This window comes from Hyperolius riggenbachi, chromosome 5 (assembly GCF_040937935.1).
Source record: "Hyperolius riggenbachi isolate aHypRig1 chromosome 5, aHypRig1.pri, whole genome shotgun sequence".
NCBI lineage: Eukaryota > Metazoa > Chordata > Amphibia > Anura > Hyperoliidae > Hyperolius > Hyperolius riggenbachi.
In genome coordinates, this window is record NC_090650.1 from 95,315,372 (window position 1) to 95,338,533 (window position 23,162).

The window sequence follows — 23,162 nt, forward strand, 5'->3', positions numbered from 1 at the left end:
GAATTCTAGAAGTAATGTAACTTTTTGTTTTTGACAAGTTTGTAAACACGTAGAATATCTCTTTATAATGCATATTTTTTGGTAACTAAGATAATGTTGACTGTCCATATTGTATCTGCTTATCTTGTGCGTAATAATAAAAAAGCTATAGTCTTTATTGGTCATAAAAAAAGTTAAGATAATGGTTTTCTTGACTTAGTCGTTAAACAGACTCCATGACATTTCAAAGATCACGGACTCTTTGGCCAAGGTTTGCCCTACCATGAACCCTGTATTTGGAGTTCCCAATATGGATAAGGTATGATGATCATTTCTTCTTAGGTTGTTCCAAGTATGTTAGTGCGTAATGGTGATAAGACACCATGAAGCTGGTTGTAAATTCTAGGGGCTGGGTAACTAGTGTTCCTATGCTTTTAACCAGGTTTTTCTAACTGTATAAAAGTAAACAGCCAGGGACTTAGCTATGTTGCTTTCTGCTAGCTACTCACAGGTACAGCTACTCTATCGTTTGTAGACTGAAATCATGATTTAGGACAAGACGATCACATGATCTTCAAAGCTGCGTTTTTTGTTTTGTTTTTTTTAAACCTTGAAGATCACCAAACCTAGCAAGATCATCAAACCTCTTAGCAACTAGTAATTGCAACTAGCAATACCAGCTTAAGAGTCAATCGTTTCATATCTATGTTGACAATGCATTCAAAACTCAGATATTCTAACTTGGCAAGTCTACCGGCAGAGAATAAGGTTTCAGAGACAAGTAATTGTTGAACTAAACATGCTTCCAAGTAAAATGTACAAATCCTTTATTTAAAAACAAAAAAGGTCAGTTTAGTTAGGCACACTGAAGTAATGTGTAAGATATTTTTTTTTTCTAATTTCCAGGTTTTAGTCATGAGTGTTTAGTCTGGAGTAGGCCTATTAACCACCCTGGCGGTATTGACAAGCTCAGCTCGTCCAGGAAAAACTTGCTGAAAGCGGTATTGACGAGCTGAGCTCGTCAATACCGCCAGGGAGATTTCTTGCTTCTCTTCCCCGCCGGCTGCACTTTTCCCTCATCAGAGGGATTCCCCAGGATGGCTGGATGCCTGTCAGCACGCTGTGGGTAGCGATCTGTGCTACCCACAGCATAACAGAACTAGCATCCAGCCACCCTGGGAATCCCTGTGCAGCCGGCGGGGCAGAGAATGTGTGGGGCTGTGTAGGGATTCCCCTTCTTTGCCGGCGGGTGGCTGGTGCGGGGATCCTCTCTGTGCGGGGGGCCAGGGGGGGGGGGGGGGGGAGGATCCCCGTACTGTGCATGCGGTGACCCTTTTGTGTGTGCGGGGGGGGGGGGCGGGTATCCCCTTCTATGGGGCTGGTCTTGGCCGGTCGGGGACACCCCCTCCTGTGCGGGGGGGGGGGGGTGTCCCCTTCTATGTGGGCTGTGGGTGGCCTCTCCCTCCTCTTCCCCCATCCCTCCCTCTCTGTCCCCCGTGTCCCCCCCATCCCGTGTCTCCCCCCTGTCAGAAGCCCTGCTTTACTCACCTGAGGGCTTTCTCCTGCGCCGCCGCGATGGACACCCTCCTCCTCCATCGCCGAAGTCCCGGTCTGTGTAATTACAGTACGCGGCTTGGTGACGTCACCAAGCCGCATACTGTAATTACAGAGAACACGAGACTTCGCGATGGAGGAGGAGGCGCGCCGCTTCCGCCGCAGGAGAAAGCCCTCAGGTGAGTAGATCAGGGCTTCTGACGGGGGAGACACGGGATGGGGGGGGGACACGGGGGACAGAGAGGGAGGGATGGGGGGAGAGGCCAGCCACAGCCCGCATAGATGGGGACACCCACCTTCCTCCCACCACAGAAGGGGGTGTCCCCGACCGACCACGGCTAGCCCCCATAGAAGGGGATACCCCCCCCCGCACACACAGAAGTGCCACCCGCATGCACAGTATGGGGATTCCCCCCCCCCCCTCCCACAGAGGGGATCCCCGCCGGCCACTACCAGCCAGCACAGAAGGGGAGCCCCCCCACAGAAGGGACACCTGGCCACAGCATCGGGGGCAATGGGGGGGGGGGGGGCAGAGGCACCCGCAAACCTGTCTCCCTATACATATGACTCCCTAGACCTGGCTGCACATCTGTCTCATCTTGCTCCCTATACACCTGGCCAAACATCTGGCTAACTATTCCTGGCTAATACATCTGACTATACCTGGCTGCACATCTGGCTAACTATACCTGGCTGCACATCTGGCTAACTATACCTGGCTGCACATCTGGCTAACTATACCTGGCTGCACATCTGGCTAATACATCTGAGTCTTATACTCACCATTGGAATGCTGATCCCTCGTCACGTACCACTGATAGCTTCCCCAGTGCCTTCTTTCATGTCCCTTGGCGGATTTTGCTTCTCCCTTGGTGATCACATGTCCCCCGTCGATCGGCGTTAATGGCACCAGTGTCACACAGCATCATCAAAATCTCACAGCAAACACTTTTTTTCAAATTGAATTCAATACAATAACCTGTATTGAATTCAATATAAAAAAAAATGATTGCAAAAAAAAAATTGGTTGAAAATTATTGGAAATTAATTGAGCCACTTTTTGCACGGAAATACTGGGGAAATAGAACGCCAGGGTGGTTAATGACTGGTTTTCTTAAAAGTGTACCTGAGATGAAAGCCATCTCAGGCACCATACTTACCTGGGGCTTCCTTAAGCCCCCTTGAGGCTGCTCAGTCCCTCACTGTCTCCCCAGGTGACTCCTGTCACCCGCACGTCTTTTGCGCAGACTTGCTGACATCTGAAGGGACCCGGTACCGAAGAGGGAGAAGACTGAGGACTGCAGCATGGGATCCATCCTTGCGCATGGGGCTGGAGGAAGCCCCAGGGATAGGGCTGCACGATTTTAGGAAAAAATTGAAATTGCGATTTTTCTCTCAAATTGCGATTTCGATTTTTTTCACGATTTTCTTTAAATCAAGCTTTAGCACTAAATTCACATTGCCCCCACTACACTCTGCTAGCACCTGATGATCCACCAATACACTACACTATGCTAACTTGAATCTTGATGACCCACCAATTTAAACTCCACTGCACAATGCTAACCTCTGATTCCCATCAATAACACACTAAGCTAACTCCTGATGCCCACCAGCTATGCTACATTGCACTACTCTTAACACCTTCTGCCCCATTCCCAGCTACACTACACTTAACCCCTGCAGCTACAATGACTACTCTGCAACTGCCACAAGCCTGAAGCACTAGGCAGACAGGCTAGTTAAAGTAGTTGCTAAGCTGCATGGGCATGAAGCAGAGCCTGTGACAGAGAGCACAGCAGGACCAGGCAGATAGAGCATACACATGGACTGTATAGAGGCTGTATACAGCAGCCAGTCTAGCTGTCCGTTTACACAGAGACAGCTCTAGCTGTAATCTGATCTTTGCTGTCATTACTGGTGTCACTGCCCATATATTGCTATCTGATGGGATGCCGGAGGCTAAGGATCCTGCCCTTTTGACCTCAAATTGCCAGCAAAGCTCATTACAGCTAGAGCTGTCTGTAAATGGACTGCTAGAGTGGCTTTAGCAGGACGCTGCGCTGTGTGCTGTATACAGCCTGCGTGTGGTCTATCTCTCTCTGCCACTGTTCTCTGGTCCCCACTGTGCAAGAGAGCCTGGGTGACTGTGCGGTGGATCGGAGAAAACCATGCGTGCTTCACCGCAGCCAAGGCAGCTAAAGGAAGAGAGAGCTGGCCGTGCATTCCTCGATTCAGTGCCTCACTCCTCCTTCTGGCCGGAAGGAGGAAGCGCACCTTAGTAACAAGCCGGAAATGTACGCGTGCAATGCTGGGAACAGCATTGAACGCTGAAAAACAGCCGCAATGGGAAAAAAAAATCGCCATTTTGACGATACTGAAATCGTGATGATGCACATCGCGATTTCGATTAAAAACCGATATATCGTGCAGCCCTACCCAGGGATGTATAAAACTTTTAATTTATCTCAGCTCTGGTACAATTTTTGGGGAAAATAAGTTTTTATTGAAATTTTAATACATACAGACAAAACATTGCTCATTTTGGTAGAAGGCGGTTTGGTTTACAGACAATAAAGATGTCATGAAAAATATACTTCTTACATTGCGTGCATAGATCACATTGATGTTGTTTTCTCTACCCAATGAGGCAAAGGTATGAGGGGTGAGGGTAAAGGGGGGGGGGGGGGGTGAGGGTATGGGATACGTGAGAAGGAGGTGGAGCTCTGGTACAATTTAAGGATGCTCCAGGTAAGTGTGAAACTTGAGATGGCTTTCTTCTCAGGTTCCCTTAAAATATCATCAGTTCTGATAATCGGCTGAAGTGTTTACATCTTTATTCACGAATGTTGTAAATTATCCAGCTCTGTGAGGAGGCAGGGAGTAACCTGCGATAGCTATGAGGAGATTGCAGTAATCTGTAATAGTCATTGCACGCTGAGGGAGTGCAGAGCTGTGTGAGGGGATGAGGAGTCCTCTGTAATGGTCATTACACACTGAGTGCTGAGCAAAGTTTTTCTTGGCCAGCTCTAGAAGTGCGTTTCCTGCTGGAATTATGAAGGATGATTAATTCACTAAAGTGCTTTGCTTGATTTACAGGTTTATGGCGGGATGTTTTCAGCAGATAAGTGTTGGTATAGATGTAAACTGCATCATGTGGTAGATGATGAACAGGTATGTTAAAACTATAAAAGGGAATTTTTAGTGATGGTTATACTTAGTAGAATTGCTAGCCACCGGTGCAAAAACTGTGTAATGCAGGGATTCCCAATTCAGTCACATTTCCAATCAATCATCTAACCGTGTACAGTACTAAATAGGACTCGACCCTTTGTCAGGATGAATATCCAAACTTCACATTTATTGTTTCAGATGCGGCCATATAGCATGCAGCCCAGCACAACCTTTTGGTCAATGTGCCCTTCAAGTGTTAAAGATCTCATATTTTGTAATATGCATTTATACAGGACCTGCATTTCTACCAGAGTAGGATGTGCTATAAATTATTTTTCCTATGATGCTGTCTGTTACCATGGGTAGTACAATTCTAGGCGATCTGACAGATTTTGGACCTCTCCATTTCTTAAAGGGGGGGCGGGTTCTCAATGTTTTCCTCTAAAAGAAATGCCATCCAGCCTCCCCCACCTCCCCCCGTGGCCGCCGCTGCTATTAGCTTATCCTGCGGCTTCCTGGGGTATGTAAATAATTCACAGCAGCTCGCTCCACGGCGGCTGCTGCGTGATGACAGGAAGCTGTAGATGATACACATTGCCGTTACAGGAAACCGCTCTGCCTACAGCTTCCTCTGTCATCACGCAGCAGCCGCCGTGGAGCGAGCTGCTGTGAATTATTTATATGCCCAGGGGAGACTGAGGGGACTATTGGAAGCCACAGGGTAAGCTAATAGCAGCGGGGGGGGGGGTGTTGGGTGAGGCGGGGGGCACTATCTACCTATACCGAGCACTATACTAGCTATACTTGGGCACTATACTACCTATACCGAGCACTATACTACCTATACCGAGCACTATACTACCTATACCGAGCACTATACTACCTATACCGAGCACTATACTACCTATACCGAGCACTATACTACCTATACCGAGCACTATACTACCTATACCGAGCACTATACTACCTATACCGAGCACATACTACCTATACTGAGCACTATACTACCTATACTGAGCACTATACTACCTATACTGAGCACTATACTACCTATACTGAGCACTATACTACCTATACTGAGCACTATACTTGGGCACTATACTAGCTATACTTGGGCACTATACTTGGGCACTATACTAGCTATACTTGGGCACTATACTGGGGCACTATACTAGCTATACCGAGCACTATACTACCTATACTGAGCACTACCTACCTATACTGAGCACTATATTAGGGACTATATTAGCTATACTGGGCACTTTACTAGCTATACTTGGGCACTATACTAGCTATACTTGGGCACTATACTAGCTATACTTGGGCACTATACTAGCTATACTTGGGCACTATACTAGCTATACTTGGGCACTATACTAACTATACTGGGGCACTATACTAGCTATACCGAGCACTATACTAGCGATACCGAGCACTATACTACCTATACTGTGCACTATACTGAGCACTACCTACCTATACTGAGCACTATACTAGGGCACTATACTAGCTATACTGAGCACTATACTAGCTATACTTGGCACTATACTAGCTGTACTGGGCACTATACTATCTGTACTGGGCACTATACTGGGGGGGGGGGGATCACACGGCCAGCATTTCCTACCCCCGGCTTATGAGGGTCAATCAAGTTGGGGGTCGGCTTGCTTGCGAGTATATACGGTAATTAGGGGAACAGAGAATGTCCAGCAAATGCTACCACAAGCAGGTGGATAAGGATAGTTCCTAACGATTTTTACAGTATATAAATTATATAGTCATTGTTTGCCCCTTTTTTATAATCTTACCTCACTTCAAATTTATATTTTTAAAGTGTACCTGAAGAGAAAGTGCCCCTAGGGGGGTCCTTGCCTTGGAAGAGGGATGCCTCTGGATCCTAAAAAGGCTTCCGCCATCGTCCTCGAGTGGGGAGCCAGCGTTGGGATCCCTGAACATATCCCCCTACAAGGGCTTGTCCGTGGTGCGCACAGGTGCACTAGGGGCTTCCCAGTTGAGACCTCTGTACTATGCAGACGGTTCGCGTCTGTGCAGTAGAGCGGTACCAATCAGTCTTGGCTATTCTTCCCCCCCCACCCCACCAAGCGGGAAATTGCTAGTCCACCAGTGCGCACTGCTGCGTGTCAATATTGTGTGTGTTGCAGCGAAGGAGTGAGCGCTGGAACAAGATGGCTGTGGATGACTAGGGAAGACTCATGATCCCAAGACTTCCCCTCCCAAATTGAGCACCTCCCTTAAGCTTCTTTTTTCCCTACTGGTTTAGGGCCCGTTCACACTGCACGCGTTTCCAGCCGCGTTTTGGAAACGCGTGCAGGTGGCCAAAACGCACGACATCAGACATTGCATAGAGTGCAATGTCTGATGTTCACACTGCATGCGTTCCGGACCTGTGCGGTCCGGGAACGCATGCTGCACGCAGATTTTGCAAAAACGCGTGGCTGTCCCATTCACTTTTCAGTGATGGGATCAGCCACGCAACGCACACAAACGCGGATGGCCATGCGTTCGTACGCGTTGCGTTCCGCACGCATGCCCATCCGCATTTCTGATCTGAACGGGCCCTAACTGTAAATTTATCGGAGATGCCAGTGCCTGCTGGCAAGATGAACCACTATGGAATGTCACCCAATGCAGGACATTCTTGTCTAGGCTAAACACTTAAGACGGCGTGACATACAATATACCATATATAGCTATTTGAACATTTGCAATTGCTGGAACCAGGATAATTGTGGTAAAATGGGTTTCCTGAATAATTTGTGTTTAGTTATACCAGTTCCTCTTTAGGCCCCTTTTACTCAGTTGCTCTCAGTTATTAAGACTGAAAGAAAAGTGATTTTCAAATTAATGTCCATGTTTTCTTCAGGCTCAGTTCCCACTAAACGCGTTTTAACTGGAATCTTTTTCACAATGCACTGCTATGGAAAAAATGCGTAAGTGTAAAAGGGCCCTAAGGGTTCTTTTACACTTAATCAGTTGCTCTGTTATGACAGAAAGAAAATGGATTTTCAAAGTAATGTCCATGTTTCCCTATGGCTCAGTTCACACCATACGGGTTTTAAAGGGACACTGTAGGGGGGTCAGGGGAAAATGAGTTAAACTTACCCGGGGCTTCTAATGGTCCCCCACAGACATCCTGTGCCCTCGTAGCCACTCCCCAATGCTCCGGCCCCGCCTCCGGTTCACTTCTGAAATTTCAGACTTTAAAGTCTGAAAACCACTGCGCCTGCGTTGCCGTGTCCTCGATCCCGCTGATGTCACCAGGAGCATACTGCTCAAGCCCAGTAAGGTCTGTGCCTGCGCAGTATGCTCCTGGTGACATCAGCGGGATCGAGGACACGGCAACGCAGGCGCAGTGGTTTTCAGACTTTAAAGTCTGAAATTCCAGAAGTGAACCGGAGGCGGGGCCAGAGCATCAGTGATTAACTGCGTGGGCACAGGATGTCTGCGGGGGACCATTAGAAGCCCTGGGTAAGTTCAACTCATTTTCCCCCGACCCCCCCCCCCCCCCCCCCCCCTACAGTATCCCTTTAACTGAAAACATTTCACAATTCACTGCTATGGAAAAACGCATACCAACACATTAGGTGTAAAAGGGTCCTTAAAGTGGACCCAAATTAAAAATACAAGATTTCAAAAATAAAATCTATTTTATAAATTATAATAATAAATAGCAGCCTTTTTTCAGCTGCATGATGACAAATATATAATATTTTACATTTATTGGAGGAACCCCTCCCTTCCTTTCAAATTGCCGGGATTTTTCCGGCAAACTGGTGGAGTAGATAGTGTCTGGCAATGGAGGAATTGCTAATGGCTGCCCCCAGTATAACCGTAGCTATGAAAAGAGAAGGGTGAAAAGCATGCACTGAAATGCTCATAGGTTTGAAGGAGTGTTTATTTATCTTTGTATGTGTCAGAGTGGTGCACCTAAATATTTTTGATTAAAAAAAAATGTTTGGTTTGGGTCCGCTTTAAGCTTGTTGCTTCTGCTCAGAGACAAATCATCTTGTCACAGGCCAAAACATACAGTGAGGAGGAGACTGGGTACTCCAGTTTAGACTGCTTAGGCTCCTCCTCCTTGTGTGTTTTTGAACACAACTGGGCTTAGAAGAAAGGTGTTTTTTTTTTTTTTTTTTTTTTTTTTTTTTTTTTATGATGAAAATAAAATTTGATTGCTTTTGACATGTTCAGTCTAATTCGTTGTGCTGCCGTAAGCACAAGCTGCCATATATATCAGGCCTGGAACCCACTAGCAGGACTAGTGATTTGAAAAGCTCTTGCTAATGTAATGCTATGGGTATGATCTCACTTGAGCGATGTGATTTTCTAAAAATCCCCCATAGCATTGCATTAGCGAGAGCTTTTTCAAATCCCTAGTGCTTAGAAAAGGCTGCTAGTGGGTTTGAGCCCTCAGACTTTAACATCTTTGTGAAGCGCTTGATTTTTGGTGTTTTTCAGGGTGAACTAAAAATGGTTTATTCCTCAGTCACTAGAGCTATGACTTGTTGAAATTTGACATCTTGTTCTCATATTTTATTTTATTTTTTGTATTTTTATGTTTAGTGTTCGGTTATTTATATTGACTACGGTAATTCAGAAGTTTTAAATAGATCCAACATTGTTGAACTACCAGATGATTTGCAGATGGCTGCAGTGGCCCAGAAATTTAGAATGTGGGGACTTCAGCTTCAGACCTCTTCTGATGTTGAACAGGTGAGCTAATAACATAGTCTCTTCTGCCAAGTGTTTCTATCTGCTGTTTTTATGGATGTGTATGCTTCCTTGTGTGGACACATACAATGTGCTCCCCTGCCAGTTCAACCGTTAAAACTAATGCTTCATACACACTTGAGATAAGTCTTTGGAAAAGGCAAGATCACAGACCAATTTTACCCCATTCCATGTAGTATAAGAGCCATACCTACACAGTCTATTCTATGGAGCTGAACTCCCCATCAGATAAAATCTTTATCCTGGTGGATCTGATCTGCAGATCATCTGCAGATGATTGTTAAACCAAGTGTGTATGAGGATCTGCAGATATCATAGACTATGAATGCATTTTGCAGGAATGGATCTTTTGCAGGAACAGATCTTTTGCAGATAATGATCTTTTGAATGTGTACGGGCATCTTTGTGTGCAGCATCCTGCAAAGATTTTTTTCTGATGGGGAGTTCAGCTCCATAGAACAGACTGTGTAGAGTATGGCTCTCATATTACATGGAAGGGGGTAAAATTGGTTTGTGATCTTGCCTTTTCCAAAGACTTTATCTCAAGTGTGTATGAAGCATTAGGCTCTGGACTGATTTTTCTGCTGTTTAGGACCACTTCTAGGTCTTAAGCCCTGCCTCTAGAAGGATGGACACTGAGGTCCTGTTCACACTGGTGCGTTGTGGTGTAATGACTGCTTCATTTTACAGCTTACCCCACTCAAATGCACCACCTATGCAACGTTCACAGTGCAGCAAGATAATTACAATATAATGGGACTTGGTGTGGCCAAAAACGTAGATTTAAATGCAGTTTCTTTGCATATCGGCCGGTCAGATCCCGAAGTGGCCAAATTTCGGGTTCTGAATGTAATGCATGCAAAATCATTTAAAAAAATAAAAATTTAAAAATGCCAAAGCTTCCTTCTACACCAGCAGTTTTTGGTGGACTGTTGGTTGCTTGTTCACATCTAGTATTCTTGAACCACTCCTTTTTAGTCACATTGGACATAAAGAGGCAGAGCAATTGTTCTACCTGCAGCCTCGCCTTCTTCTGGCTGACTGCCTCTGATGCCTCACCTTCTTCTGGCTGACTGCCTCTGATGCCTCAACTTCTTCTGGCTGACTGCCTCTGATGCCTCAACTTCTTCTGGCTGACTGCCTATGATGCCTCGCCTTCTTCTGGCTGACTGCCTCTGATGCCTCGCCTTCTTCTGGCTGACTGCCTCTGATGCCTCACCTTCTTCTGGCTGACTGCCTCTGATGCCTCGCCTTCTTCTGGCTGACTGCCTCTGATGCCTTTAGGGGGGATGGGAAGGAAAGGGTGAGTAGGGAGTTGGAGATTCATGAGAAGGAAATAAGCTGTGAATTCCTGCAGCCTGTAGTTTCCTTTTTTTTTTTTTTTTTTTTTTTTTTTTTTTTTTACTTTATGAAAACTTTTTTTATGCATATAACAAAATACAGTAGAACCTTGGTTTGCAAGCATAATTTGTTCTGGAATCATGCTTGTGATCAAAGCAAATTTCCCCCTAAGAATCACCATAGTTTCCATACCATAAGATGCACTTATGGGGGAGGGGGGGAAGGCAGTGCATCTCCTAGTCCAAATATACGGTATCCCCCCCCCCCCCCCCAACCATTACACTGCCAGGGCCCACCGAATCCTCTGCTCTTTCATGAAGATAGAGCAGTGGCTGCTCGTAGTCTCCTTGCAGCTCCTCTCTCCCAGTAACTCGGCGGACATCTGGCCCCGTTCTGCTCCTCATCATGTGGCCTGCCTGGTGGAAGAGCTGGAGACAGCACGCATCCTGTCACATGATCATCTGTATAGGTGAGAGGAGCCTCCTATGATTGTAGCAAGTGTAGTGTAGCTGTGATTGTAGGTAGTGTAGTAGGGAGTGTAGCTGTGAGTGTAGTTGGGAGTGCAGCAAGGGTTAGTGTAACTGGGCAGTGTAGCTTAGATAGGGACAGTTTTCGGGAAAAGGTCCATAAGGTGCCCCCTGCACTATAGACGCACCAGGTTTAGGTGTACCCAAAATTTTTGCCCTCTAAACCTAGGTGCGTCTTGTAGTTAAAAAAATAAATAAATAAATAATGGAAACCTGGTTGATTCGTTCTACAATACAAAAACAGTATAAAAGAAAAATGTAAACAAGATTTTCACTATAACAGAATCATTGCCATCTGTTGGCTCGCTCCAACCTATTTTGTGTGTGTGTGTCTTTAAAGAGAAACTCCGACCAAGAATCGAACTTTATCCCAATCAGTAGCTGATACTCCCTTTTACATGAGAAATCTATTGCTTTTCACAAACGGACCACCAGGGGGCACTGTATGACTGATGTGGTGAAAGCCCTCCCACAAGCAACTCTGAGGACCGTGGTACTCCTGGCAGTTTCCTGTCTGTGAACCTTGTTGCATTGTGGGAAATGGCTTTTTACAGCGGTTTCCAACTGCCAAAAAAAAGCATGCAGCAGCTAAATCACCTGCCAACAGTAAAAATGTCATCATGTGATAAATGTCAGAATGTAAATCGGGGATTAAAAATATTTTACAATGGGCAAACACTGACTAAATCATTTATACATAATTCTTGTAAAAATGAAGCACTTTTTTTATTACATTATTTTCACTGGAGTTCTTTAAAGAGAACCCGAGGTGTGTTTAAAGAATGTTATCTGCATACAGAGGCTGGATCTGCCTATACAGCCCAGCCTCTGTTGCAATCCCAAACCCCACTAAGGTCCCCCTGCATTCTGCAATCCCTCATAAATCACAGCCATGCTGTGAGGCTGTGTTTACATCTGTAGTGTCAGTCTCAGCTGCTCCCCCGCCTCCTGCATAGCTCCGGTCCCTGTCCCCGTCCCTTCCCTCCAATCAGCAGGGAGGGAAGGGATGCAGGCGGGGACTGGAGTTCTGCAGGAGGCGGGGAGAGCAGCAGACTGACACTATAGAGATAAACACAGCCAGCTCTGACAAAAGTCAGATACTCACCTAAGGAGAGGGAGGCTCTGGGTTCCATAGAGCATCCCCTCTTCCGGTCCACGCTGTTGCGCTGGCTCCCCTGTAGCGGTATTCGACCGTTTCGGTCAAATATCGCTGTTTCCCAACTGAAGGGAGGCTTCGGAAATGCTTTGGGAGCCTGAGTGCTCCCAAAGATGGGCCGCTCTACACTGCACACTCGTGAGCGCCCACTATGGCGCACTCTCGCGTGCGTAGTATGGAGCCGCCTGTCTTCGGGAGGACTCTACTTCCGAAGACACCTCGGCGGGGGATGGGAACGGGGGAGCAAGCGAAGCACAGGGGGCACCAGGAGAGGAGATGGAAGGCTCATTAGGACTGAGCCTTCGCTCTCTTTAGGTGAGTATCTGACTTTTTTTTTTAAAACTTAAATATGGGATCCCATTAGCTTTAAAGGAATACTTAAGTTTCCAAAAAAAAATGACTTGTACTCACCCGGGGCTCCCCTCAGCCCCCTGCAGCTGAACGGTGCCCTCGCCGTGTCTCTCCGATGCAGCTGGACTCGCCGGCGGCCACTTCCGGTCTCGCAGTCACCGGCCGACAGGCTGGGAACGCGGCTGATTAGCCGCGTTCCCGGCCGCAATAGCGCCTTCTTTAATGCTATTGCGGCCAGGAACGCGGCTAATCAGCCGCGTTCCCAGCCTGTCGGCCGGTAACGGCCAAACCGGAAGTGGCCGCCGGCGAGTCCAGCTGCATCGGAGAAACACGGCGAGGGCACCGTTCAGCTGCAGGGGGCTGAGGGGAGCCCCGGGTGAGTACAAGTCATTTTTTTTAGGACACTTAAGTTTTCCTTTAAAGGAAACCAGAGACTGTAGATACTTAACTTTTTTTATACATACCTGGGGCTTTCTCCAGCCCCATGGGCACAGATTGCTCCTATGCCGCCGTCCTCCACTGCTTGCAGCTCCGGTATTGGGTCCCTTTAGTTCAGCCTGTCTGCACAAGTTAAGTGCGCCCTCTATGTATCTCTCCAACGGCTGCTGGAGAGATACTTAAATAGCACACTTCACTTGCGTCAGCCTGGCCGCGACTGGAGGAAGTTACGGGACCCAGTACCGGAGCTGCAGGCAGCGGAGGACGGCGGCGTGGGAGCAGTCCGTGCCCATGGGGCTGGAGGAAGCCCCAGGTATGTATAAAAAGGTAAGGGGTAAGTATCTGCGGTCTCTGGTACACTTAAAGAGGAACTCCAGTGAAAATAATGTAATAAAGTGCTTCATTTTTACAATAATTATGTATAAATGATTTAGTCAGTGCTTGCCCATTGTAAAATATTTTAAATCCCTGATTTATATTCTGATCTTTATTACATGGTGACTGTCACGCTTGGTGGTGTATTCTCCACAGTCAGCATGCAACACATAAGCTGACGTGAAGGAGGTACACACACCAGCACAAGGAATCAGGATATCCCCAGTTTAGTGGAGGAGAGGACTGACTCCAATAGGAGATTGTGGCGCACAGAGCCGGTGCAGATCCGAACGGCCACAAACAATACTTTCGTGATAACGTCTCAGCGCAAAGTAGCGCTGAGCGTATAAACCAGAACTAAGGAGATCAGGACAGGTAGACAGAATGAACGCTTGCTTAACTAGCCTCTACTTAGTGACAGCAAGCGTCCACAACAAGACAGACTGGAATGAGGCAGCCAATGCGTTTGCAGCAATGGCGTGCCTCACAAAGACAGGACAGGATAGTCAGGAAATAGCAGGATCAAGATAGATGAATGTAACACAGACAAAAATACAATAAGTAAGTTTTCCTAGCGTATTACAATTACAGCTATCAATGAAACTATTTGTAACGTCTGACTAACATATGTATATATCGGCAATGAACCGATATATGACATAAGCAGGAACACTGACTAGGACTGGAGCAATACAGGGAACAGGACTCAGAAAGATTCGCTATATCTTCGCAGAGATGAACGCAATCCACAAACGGTAACAGAACAGGATTCAGAAGGATTCGTTATCTCTTCGCAGAGATGAACGCAATCCACGAACAGAACCAGGAGCAGGATAACTAACTCAGCACCGGTGATCACGATACGCGCAAACTACCAAAACGTGCTGGAAAGCTGACTAACTGAACACAGGATATAAACAGTTCGTGTACGTTTACATCAGCGACACTGATGGTATCAACGTAACACGAATACAAGGAAAATAATAAACGTGCTGGTATGCATATATATTGGCAATGAACCAATACATGATGCAAGACCAGCAAAGTATCTTTAGAACAAGAAACATGATCTGGGGCTGAAGCAACAGCAAGACAGGCTTAAACTGAAACTATGATAGCCCAAGGAGCCCTGCAGGAAGCAGATCTTTATACTGAGGTCATCCAATGGGAGCAGACATGCAGATTCCCACACAGGTGAATGATAATCAGTCACAAGCTGACAGCAGGAAAAGGCAGACAAAGCTATGCAGCTTGCATGGAAAGAGATCAGAACTGCCTGAGCTGCACCTGAGTACCTGCTGCAGAAGCGATCATAACCGTGACATTGTTACTGCCTGCAAGTGATGTAGCTGCTGCTTGCTGTTTTGGCAGTTGGAAACAGCTGTTAACAGCTATTTCCGACAATGCAACAGGGTTCACAGAAGGAAACTGCCAAGAGTACGTACTCAGAATTGTGGGAGGGGTTTCACCACAATATCAGTCAAACAGCGCCCCCTGATGGTCTGTTTGTGAAAAGGAATAGATTTCTCATGTAAAAGGGCGTATCAGCTACTGATTGGGACAAAGTTCAATTCTTAATCTGAATGTAGAGCATTGTACGAGAAATTCCGACTAAGTACAATGCTGCAGCGTCAACTATCGGCTCAGTTGTGGTGATGCGTATTTTATTTAAAAAAACAAAACAAAAAGCTTTAAGGTAATGGTCGGACAGAAAATGTAGCATCCTATATTCGTTTACTCCTACCTCTTCATTCAGCCAGGTAGAGCTACAGAAAGTTTCTCTAAGTAGGACTCCCAGCCAGTAGATCATCCAACAATGAACCAAGTCCTTGTTCTTTGTGTGACGAATGATAATTAGAATTTATTCAGAATGTATTGGTGGCTATCAAATCTTGTTTTATTCTTTCTCAATAGGGCCTACAGTTTCTGTCCAAGATGATAGGTGATAAGCAAATCTCTGTGCAGCAAAAAACTGTCTACAAAGATGGAACTGCTGTTGTCCAGGTTCTGCTTGATGGCCTTGATGTTGGAGAAGAGGTGGTAAAAAAAGGTTTTGCAGAGAAATGCAAATTGCCCATCTCTCCAAATGGCCAGAAGGAAATGAAAGATGCTTCTGCAAATGATGGTAAAGGACGTTTTTCATGGCCACGCAGACTGTTAGAGAGGCCACCCATGCGTGAACCAAAGTCCTCACCTTTGAACCTAAACACCTCTGTGTTTAACCGAGTTGGTCACGAGCAAACACTATCTGATCTCAAGGAAAACTCTGGAATGAACAGGTTTCAAACTAAAAGGTAATTTTAACCGTTTGACTATGAGAGCTCTTTTAGCTTGTGTCATGTCAAACATTTGTTTATTGCCAACTCTACTACAGGTCGTTTTCTGAAATTAATGACGTGAAAAGTAACCAGAGTTGTGTAGATGACAATAAGCAGCTGAAAGAAGAAATTTTACAACTGAAGGACGAAATTAAACGGCTAAAAGATGGCAATAAGCAGATGAAGGATGAGAAGGAAATGGTGTTGCACAAGTCAAGAAGTTTAGAAATGCAGTTGCAAAAGTCACAGCTTGACATGAAGGTACTTCTGAAATTCCTATTTTGTGGTTTGACTTTTTGGTTGGTTGGCGGGAACAGTGGGAATAAAGGGTCACAGTGGATCATCTATAGTTTGTTTTCAGTTATGAAACAAGGCTTCGGTTCACACTGGCAACTAATGAACATTTTTTATCTGACCAATTGTTCTGTGCTTTCTCTTTCAGTTGCAGTTTAATACTGTCGCCACACCATGGTACAGGGTCATATGAAGGCTGATTTCTGTGTTGCTTGCTTCAACTTGTTTTCTGTGCTATTCTTTTCGCACTTCATTTCAAGCATGACCCTTTTCCCCAGTGCTCCACACATCTTTCCCCAGTGCATTGACCTTCATCAGACCTTTGAAGCAGTACAGTGTATCCATACTGTTCTGACATTCTGCCACTCCAGCAGGCTTTGGGTGTATAATGATGCATATCCAAAGCATCCACATTAGCTAGTAATTTACTTCTAATTTGGTTAGAACAGCTGTAAAGCTATTTGAAAGAGCAATAGGATTTTTTTTTCTCCCATCATCCTCCAGGATGGCTGCTGAGATATTGTTTGCCACTCCCCAAACGGAAACACCTGTAAGAGTAATTAAAGTTAAAATAGCACGCCCATAAAAAGACACACCTCCCCTTCCTCGCTTCAGTTTTTTGTTTGTTTCCCGTTTCACCCACGGATACCTGTTTAGAGTTTGTTGTTTTCTGTACATGGGTATGCCTGGGGCGCCTGTGTATGTTAGGCAGGGTTTTACTCCTGAATGTTGGTGGAGGCTGTGAGTGGGATACTCCGGCCTTAGCTGCAGCTGTATGGGGTAATTTTTGTTACCTTGCTGCAGCTGTCCGGTGCAGAGGGATCGCCACCATTTCGCCGCCGGTTGGGCTCCCGATTTGTAGAGCGGCTGGCGTCTTCCGGGTAGGAATGCGTACTGACGTCCACGTCATGTACGTGTCACTTCCGCCAGTCGCTCATTGGTCAGAAGGGCAGGAAAGTCTTTGGCCTCACAGGCGGCGCCCTGACTCTGACGCGCATATAGCGTGATCATACACGTGGGACGCCGGCTGAAAGCATGGAGCAGTCCTCCTGAGCTGCAGCAGATGCCAAGCCGAGCCTTTCATCCGCAATGGACTCAGCAGAGGTATGGCTAAGAGCTGTGATGGCTACTTGTTTGTTCAGTAGTTTGTGAGCACAGCTGATTGACTGTTTTATGCTGGTTGTTTTGCAGAGACCCACGCAGCAGCAGTCAGAAAGGCTGAGATGTCAGAAGTGTAATATTAGGTTGCATGAAGGGGCTACTAGGAATATTTGTAAACCGTGTCAGCCAGGTTTAAAGAAGCAGGCTTCTGAGGGAGAGTCGTCAGAAACTACCTTAGTTCTGCTAGACTTGATGAAATCAATGAAAGATGAAATGACAAATACTTTTCTCTAATTGTCATCCGGGACAACCCGAGATCCGGTCCCGCCCAGGATCTGGGGAAACACCAAATCAAGAAGTTTAAAAGCCCCCGCCCTCCCTCAATCCTCAGTTCATCTGTGTTTCCGCAGCGGAAACACCTGTTGGAAGCAAGCTCCGTTAGTTTGTTATTTTTGTATTACTCACCAGAGGGTGTTTTATTGGAAGCAGAGGGACGGGCAGTGGAAAGCGCTTGCGGAGGTGGGTGCTCAACTGCAATCCCTTCTGCGCATAGAAGGCAGCGACCGAGTGGTGTTTGGAGGTCGGCGTGCCTTTCCTCTCCTCGCCTGACGCCGGCTCTGCAAGGCGTATCCGGCGTCGGGCTTCGGCAACTTCCGCGATGACGTCAGGCGCAAGGGAGGCGGAGCGCGCACTGACGTCAGGTGACCACTAGAGGGGAGGATCACGGGGAACCAGGAAGGGAAAAACAGCGTGTTCCTGGCGTCTCCCCGAGCGTTCTGTAGGAGAGGAAGCATGTCGCATCAGCAGCCGCAGCCGCCACAACAGCAGCAGCAATCGGAGGTGGCAGTACCGGCAGCCAAGTCCTCCTCACAGACGCAGCCATCCGGGTCAGGGGTGGTAAGTCCTCCAGTGGAGGGTGATGTGTTTCGTATGCATATCTATATCACCTTGGATGACTTTTCAGTTATATGCCTGTTTCTTTGTATGTTTTATTTCAGGCAAAGACTGATCCTAAATCTAATGTTCCGCCCAAGTATAAAAGATGTGGGTTGTGTAACACTAAGATCCCTCCGGATGCCCCTAGAAATGTTTGCCAGGCGTGCACAGACTCTATTGTGGCATCAGAGACCTCTAACTTGTTGAAGGGAGTCCTGGAGGTAGTCAATAAGAATATGCAGGAAACCTTAGATAAATTTAAGGAATCCTTTGTTCCTCCCCCCTCTGATCCCCTGCCAGGCCCTTCTACTATACCCTCTGGGGTTGGGTTACAGCCCACATCCGTAGTGGATATTTTGGGGGCTGAGGAGGAAGAAGAAGAGGAGGAGGGGGAGGATGGTTCGGGGTCAGTCTCTTTAGAGGAGGGGGAGCAACCCGGTTCCGGGGATTCGGGGAAAGAGGATTTAGTAAGAGCTCCTAGATTTCTCTTTTCTCCTGAGGAATCTTCCGAACTATTAAAGGCTGTATACTCCACGGAACAGATCAAAGAGGCGGTTCCAGAGATTACACCTCAGGATCAGGTATACTCAGGTCTGGGCCAGGCTACAGGGAGAGTATTCCCCATTCATAGAACTCTGCAGGAAATTATTATCTCCCAATGGCAGAACCCAGAAAAACCTTTATTTATACCCAAATCATCTAAAAGAAAGTTTCCTTTTTCTCAATCAGAGATTGATAAATGGACGAAATGTCCTAAGCTAGATGCCTCCTTATCTAAATACTCCAAAGATTCCGATTTATCGTTTGAGGATTCGGGTGTCCTCAAGGATGTAATGGACAAGAAGGTAGATTCCCTACTTAAAAAGGCCTGGGAATCAGCAGCCTTTGGCTTCATTCCAGGTATTTCAGCCACTTGCATTTCGCGCAATTTGAAAATTTGGATGGATAACCTCATTGAGCAAATCTCTAAGGGGGTTCCTCTTAAAGATTATGCAGCCTCTTTGCCGGTGGTGCTTAAGGCGGTGGCCTTTTTGGCCGACGCAGTCACGGAACTCATTCGAGTTTCTGCGCGTACCACAGCATTAATTAACTCGGCTCGGCGGGCAATATGGCTGAAAACCTGGGAGGGGGACCAGACATCCAGAAGTAGACTCTGTTCTATACCTTTCGAGGGTAATCTTTTATTTGGATCAGGTCTGGAGGATATTTTAGCCGTTAGGCAGAGAAAGGGAAACAATTCCCTAATAAAAAGAGGAATCTCAGGCCTAAAAGACCTTTTGTTCCTAAGAAACAGGGAGAGGAGCAGGTAAGAAATAGGAATGTGCAGAGGAGAATGGGAGAAGCTAAATCCCAATCCTTTTGTTTTTCGTATTATAAAAGAAGGCTACCGTCTTCAGTTTTCAGTCGAACCCCCGCGGAGGAGATTTGTAAATTCATTCCCAAGGGACCCGGAAAAAGCCGGGGGCCTGGAAAGGGAAATTCGAAAACTTCGGGAAAAAAGAGTTATCATTCCAGTTCCACAGGAAGAGAAATTCCAGGGGTACTACTCCCATGTCTTTCTGGTGAAGAAAGCCAGCGGAGATTTTCGATTTATTCTGAATCTAAAATATCTCAATCCTTTTCTGATTTACAAGAAATTCAGGATGGAGAGTATTTATTCAGTGAGGGGTCTATTGCAGGGGAAAGAATTCTTCGTCTCAATAGACCTCCAGGACGCCTACCTGCACATTCCGATTTTTTGCAGACATCAGAAGTATCTAAGGTTTGCAATTCGAACTCCCTCCCATGTTCAACACTTTCAGTTTCAGGCACTCCCATTTGGCATAGCATCAGCCCCTCGAGTATTCACAAAGGTCCTGGCAGAGATTATGAAGGAATTAAGGATCCAGGGAATCTCGATAGTCCCATATCTAGACGATCTTTTGGTTTTTGCGGAGACAATAGATCTGGTGTGTTCACACCGGGACATTATCAGGACTCTGACTCAGGCTGGATGGATTGTCAATTTCGACAAGTCGGCGCTCCAGCCGGTTCAGCAGATTACGTTTCTGGGCTACAAAATAGATTCGATCGAAAGAAAGATCTTTCTCCCTCCAGAGAAAGTCCTGAAAATCCAATCGGAGGTAAATTCTCTGATGGTTCAGGAGAGATCTTCTCTTCGCCACATCATGAGAGTCCTCGGTCTATTTTCAGCGTCGATCCCTGCAGTGACGTGGGCTCAGTCTCACGGCAGAGTGCTACAATCCCTGTTACTTTCCAATTGGGACAAATCAGAGGATTCCCTGGATCTACTCATTCCTATTCCCGACTCAGTGAAATCCAGCCTACTCTGGTGGTTGGACAATCACAATCTCACCGAGGGTCGATTCTGGAGACAGATAGATCCAGTAAAGATCTTTACGGATGCAAGTTCTTGGGGTTGGGGCGCAACAGCCAGGGGGAATCATGCTCAGGGGAGTTGGCCTCAGGCGGTCAGCAGAAAATCATCCAATTTCAGAGAGTTGATGGCAGTTCAGAAGGCCCTTCTTTCATTCCAGTCGCTTATACAGGGGAATCATGTCCTAGTATTTTCAGACAACGTCACAACTGTGGCTTATCTGGCAAAACAGGGGGGAACGAGGTCAGTCGATCTCATGGCTCTCTGTTCAGAGATTCTGACCTGGGCAGAACCTCGCGTTCTGTCCTTATCAGCGATCCACATAAAGGGGTCTCTCAATGTGGAGGCGGACTTTTTAAGCCGCCAGCAAGTAAACCAGGCCGAATGGGAACTCCATCCAGAAGTTTTTCAGAGTCTGGTGGAGAAATTCGGTGTACCAGAGATAGATCTTTTCGCATCCCCAAAGAATGCGAAGGTGGAAAGATTTTTCTCCCTTCACAGAAGCAGCAAGTCTCTGGGATTGGATGCGCTGAATCTTCCTTGGGGGTTTGTTCTGGGGTATGCCTTCCCTCCCACAGTCTTAATTCCTCAAGCTCTTCTAAAACTTCAAAGAGAAGGGGGGAGCCTAATTCTGATAGCACCCCAATGGCCAAAAAGGCCTTGGTATGCGACATTATTGAAAATGACAGCACAACCTCCATGGCCCCTCCCACTCCGTCCGGATCTATTGATCCAGGGGCCTCTAATCCATCCCAATCCAGATTTGTTCAAACTGGCAGCCTGGATCCTGAGAGGGTAATCTTAAGACAGAAGGGCCTGTCAGAAAAAGTTATCGAGACTCTAATGAAATGTAGGAAGCCTGTAACTCAAAGCATTTATCGCAAAGTCTGGAGGGTCTATTTAGCATGGTGTGAAGCTAAAGCGAGGCATCAGCATTTAACCAGTTCAGTACTGGAGTTTCTCCAGGACGGTTTTGAAATGAAGTTAGCTCCCAGCACTCTCAAGGTCCAGTGCTCGGCCCTATCCATATTGTTAGATAGACATTTGGCGCAGGAGGAGTTAGTAAAGAACTTTTTCAAAGCTTTACAGAGGTCAACTCCAGCCAAGTCAAAAATTTTTCCTCAATGGGATCTGTCTTTAGTACTGAACAGACTGACAGTAGATCCTTTTGAACCCATAGAGAAGATTGATATAAAATTTCTAACACTGAAATTGGCTTTTTTGATTGCTATAACGTCGGCAAGACGATTAGGTGATCTTCAGGCATTATCCATCAAGGATCCATTCCTCATTATTTGTCCTGATAGTGTAAGACTCAGGTTAGACCCTTCTTATTTGCCTAAGGTAACATCGGAATTCCATAGGTCTCAGGAGATCATTCTTCCCTCATTTTGTGATAGGCCAGCGGGGGTTAAAGAGGAATCTTTTCACTGTCTGGACGTTAGGAGATCTTTATTAGTTTATCTTTCTAGATCTAGAGACTTTAGGAAATCCAGTAGTCTATTGGTCCTATTTTCAGGGAAGAATACAGGTCAGCAGGCGTCCAGACAAACAATCGCCAGATGGATCAGACAAACCATTACCTTAGCATATGAGAGTAGTGATAGTCCCGTTCCTAGTAACATTAAAGCTCACTCAACTCGCTCTTTATCCACATCATGGGCGGAGAGGGCAGGAGCCACCATTCACCAGATTTGTCAAGCGGCAACATGGTCAAATGCATCTACCTTTATCAAGCATTACAGAGTGGATGTTTTATCACAACAAGACCAGTCGTTTGGCAGAAAGGTGCTTCAGGCGGTGGTCCCTCCCTAAGGTGAGTCTTTAGTAAAGACTTCTTGTCTATCTCTCGGGTTGTCCCGGATGACAATTAGAGAAAGACTCCGATTAGACCTACCGGTAATGGAGTTTCTGATTGTCATCCGGGACAAACATCTATAACCCTTCCCTTTCCTATCCGGCACCTTTCTGCTATTTAGGAGCATAGGGAATCTTTAGGCACTAGGGGTGTCTAGTTCTTCCTTCACCTTGGTGTTTCTAGGCTACTTACTTTCAGACGCACTGAGGATTGAGGGAGGGCGGGGGCTTTTAAACTTCTTGATTTGGTGTTTCCCCAGATCCTGGGCGGGACCGGATCTCGGGTTGTCCCGGATGACAATCAGAAACTCCATTACCGGTAGGTCTAATCGGAGTCTTTTCAGCCTTTAGGTCTTCCTTTTTACCTAATCCTACTGCACAGAAAACAGGTCAGGTTATGCCTATTAATGATTCTGATGCTGCAGGGCCATCTTCCCTCCAGCCCCTCGCTAACACTGACCCTCAGCCCACTCAGCCTATTCCGCTGGTTCCGGTTGATGCGGCTCAGCAGATTTCTGAAGGTGAATCCGAGGAAGGTGAAGCAATAGGTTCTGACATTTCGGAGAATTCAGTAGTGATAAAAATCCCAAAATATCTTTTTAATGGGGAAGAAACTGAGGAATTGCTGAAAG

The 23,162-nt window shown here is 46.4% G+C and overlaps 1 protein-coding gene across 2 annotated transcripts in view; it reads left to right on the forward strand.

The window, feature by feature from the left end:
• Window positions 1–23,162, forward strand: part of STK31 (serine/threonine kinase 31) — a 121,839-nt gene that overhangs the window by 23,849 nt on the left and 74,828 nt on the right. For both annotated transcript variants that reach the window (XM_068236019.1, XM_068236020.1), the window contains exons 4-8: window positions 200–298; window positions 4,633–4,707; window positions 9,292–9,441; window positions 15,562–15,941; window positions 16,022–16,226. In XM_068236019.1, coding sequence (XP_068092120.1) covers window positions 200–298; window positions 4,633–4,707; window positions 9,292–9,441; window positions 15,562–15,941; window positions 16,022–16,226 — 909 coding nt within the window. The remainder of the gene's footprint in view (window positions 1–199; window positions 299–4,632; window positions 4,708–9,291; window positions 9,442–15,561; window positions 15,942–16,021; window positions 16,227–23,162) is intronic.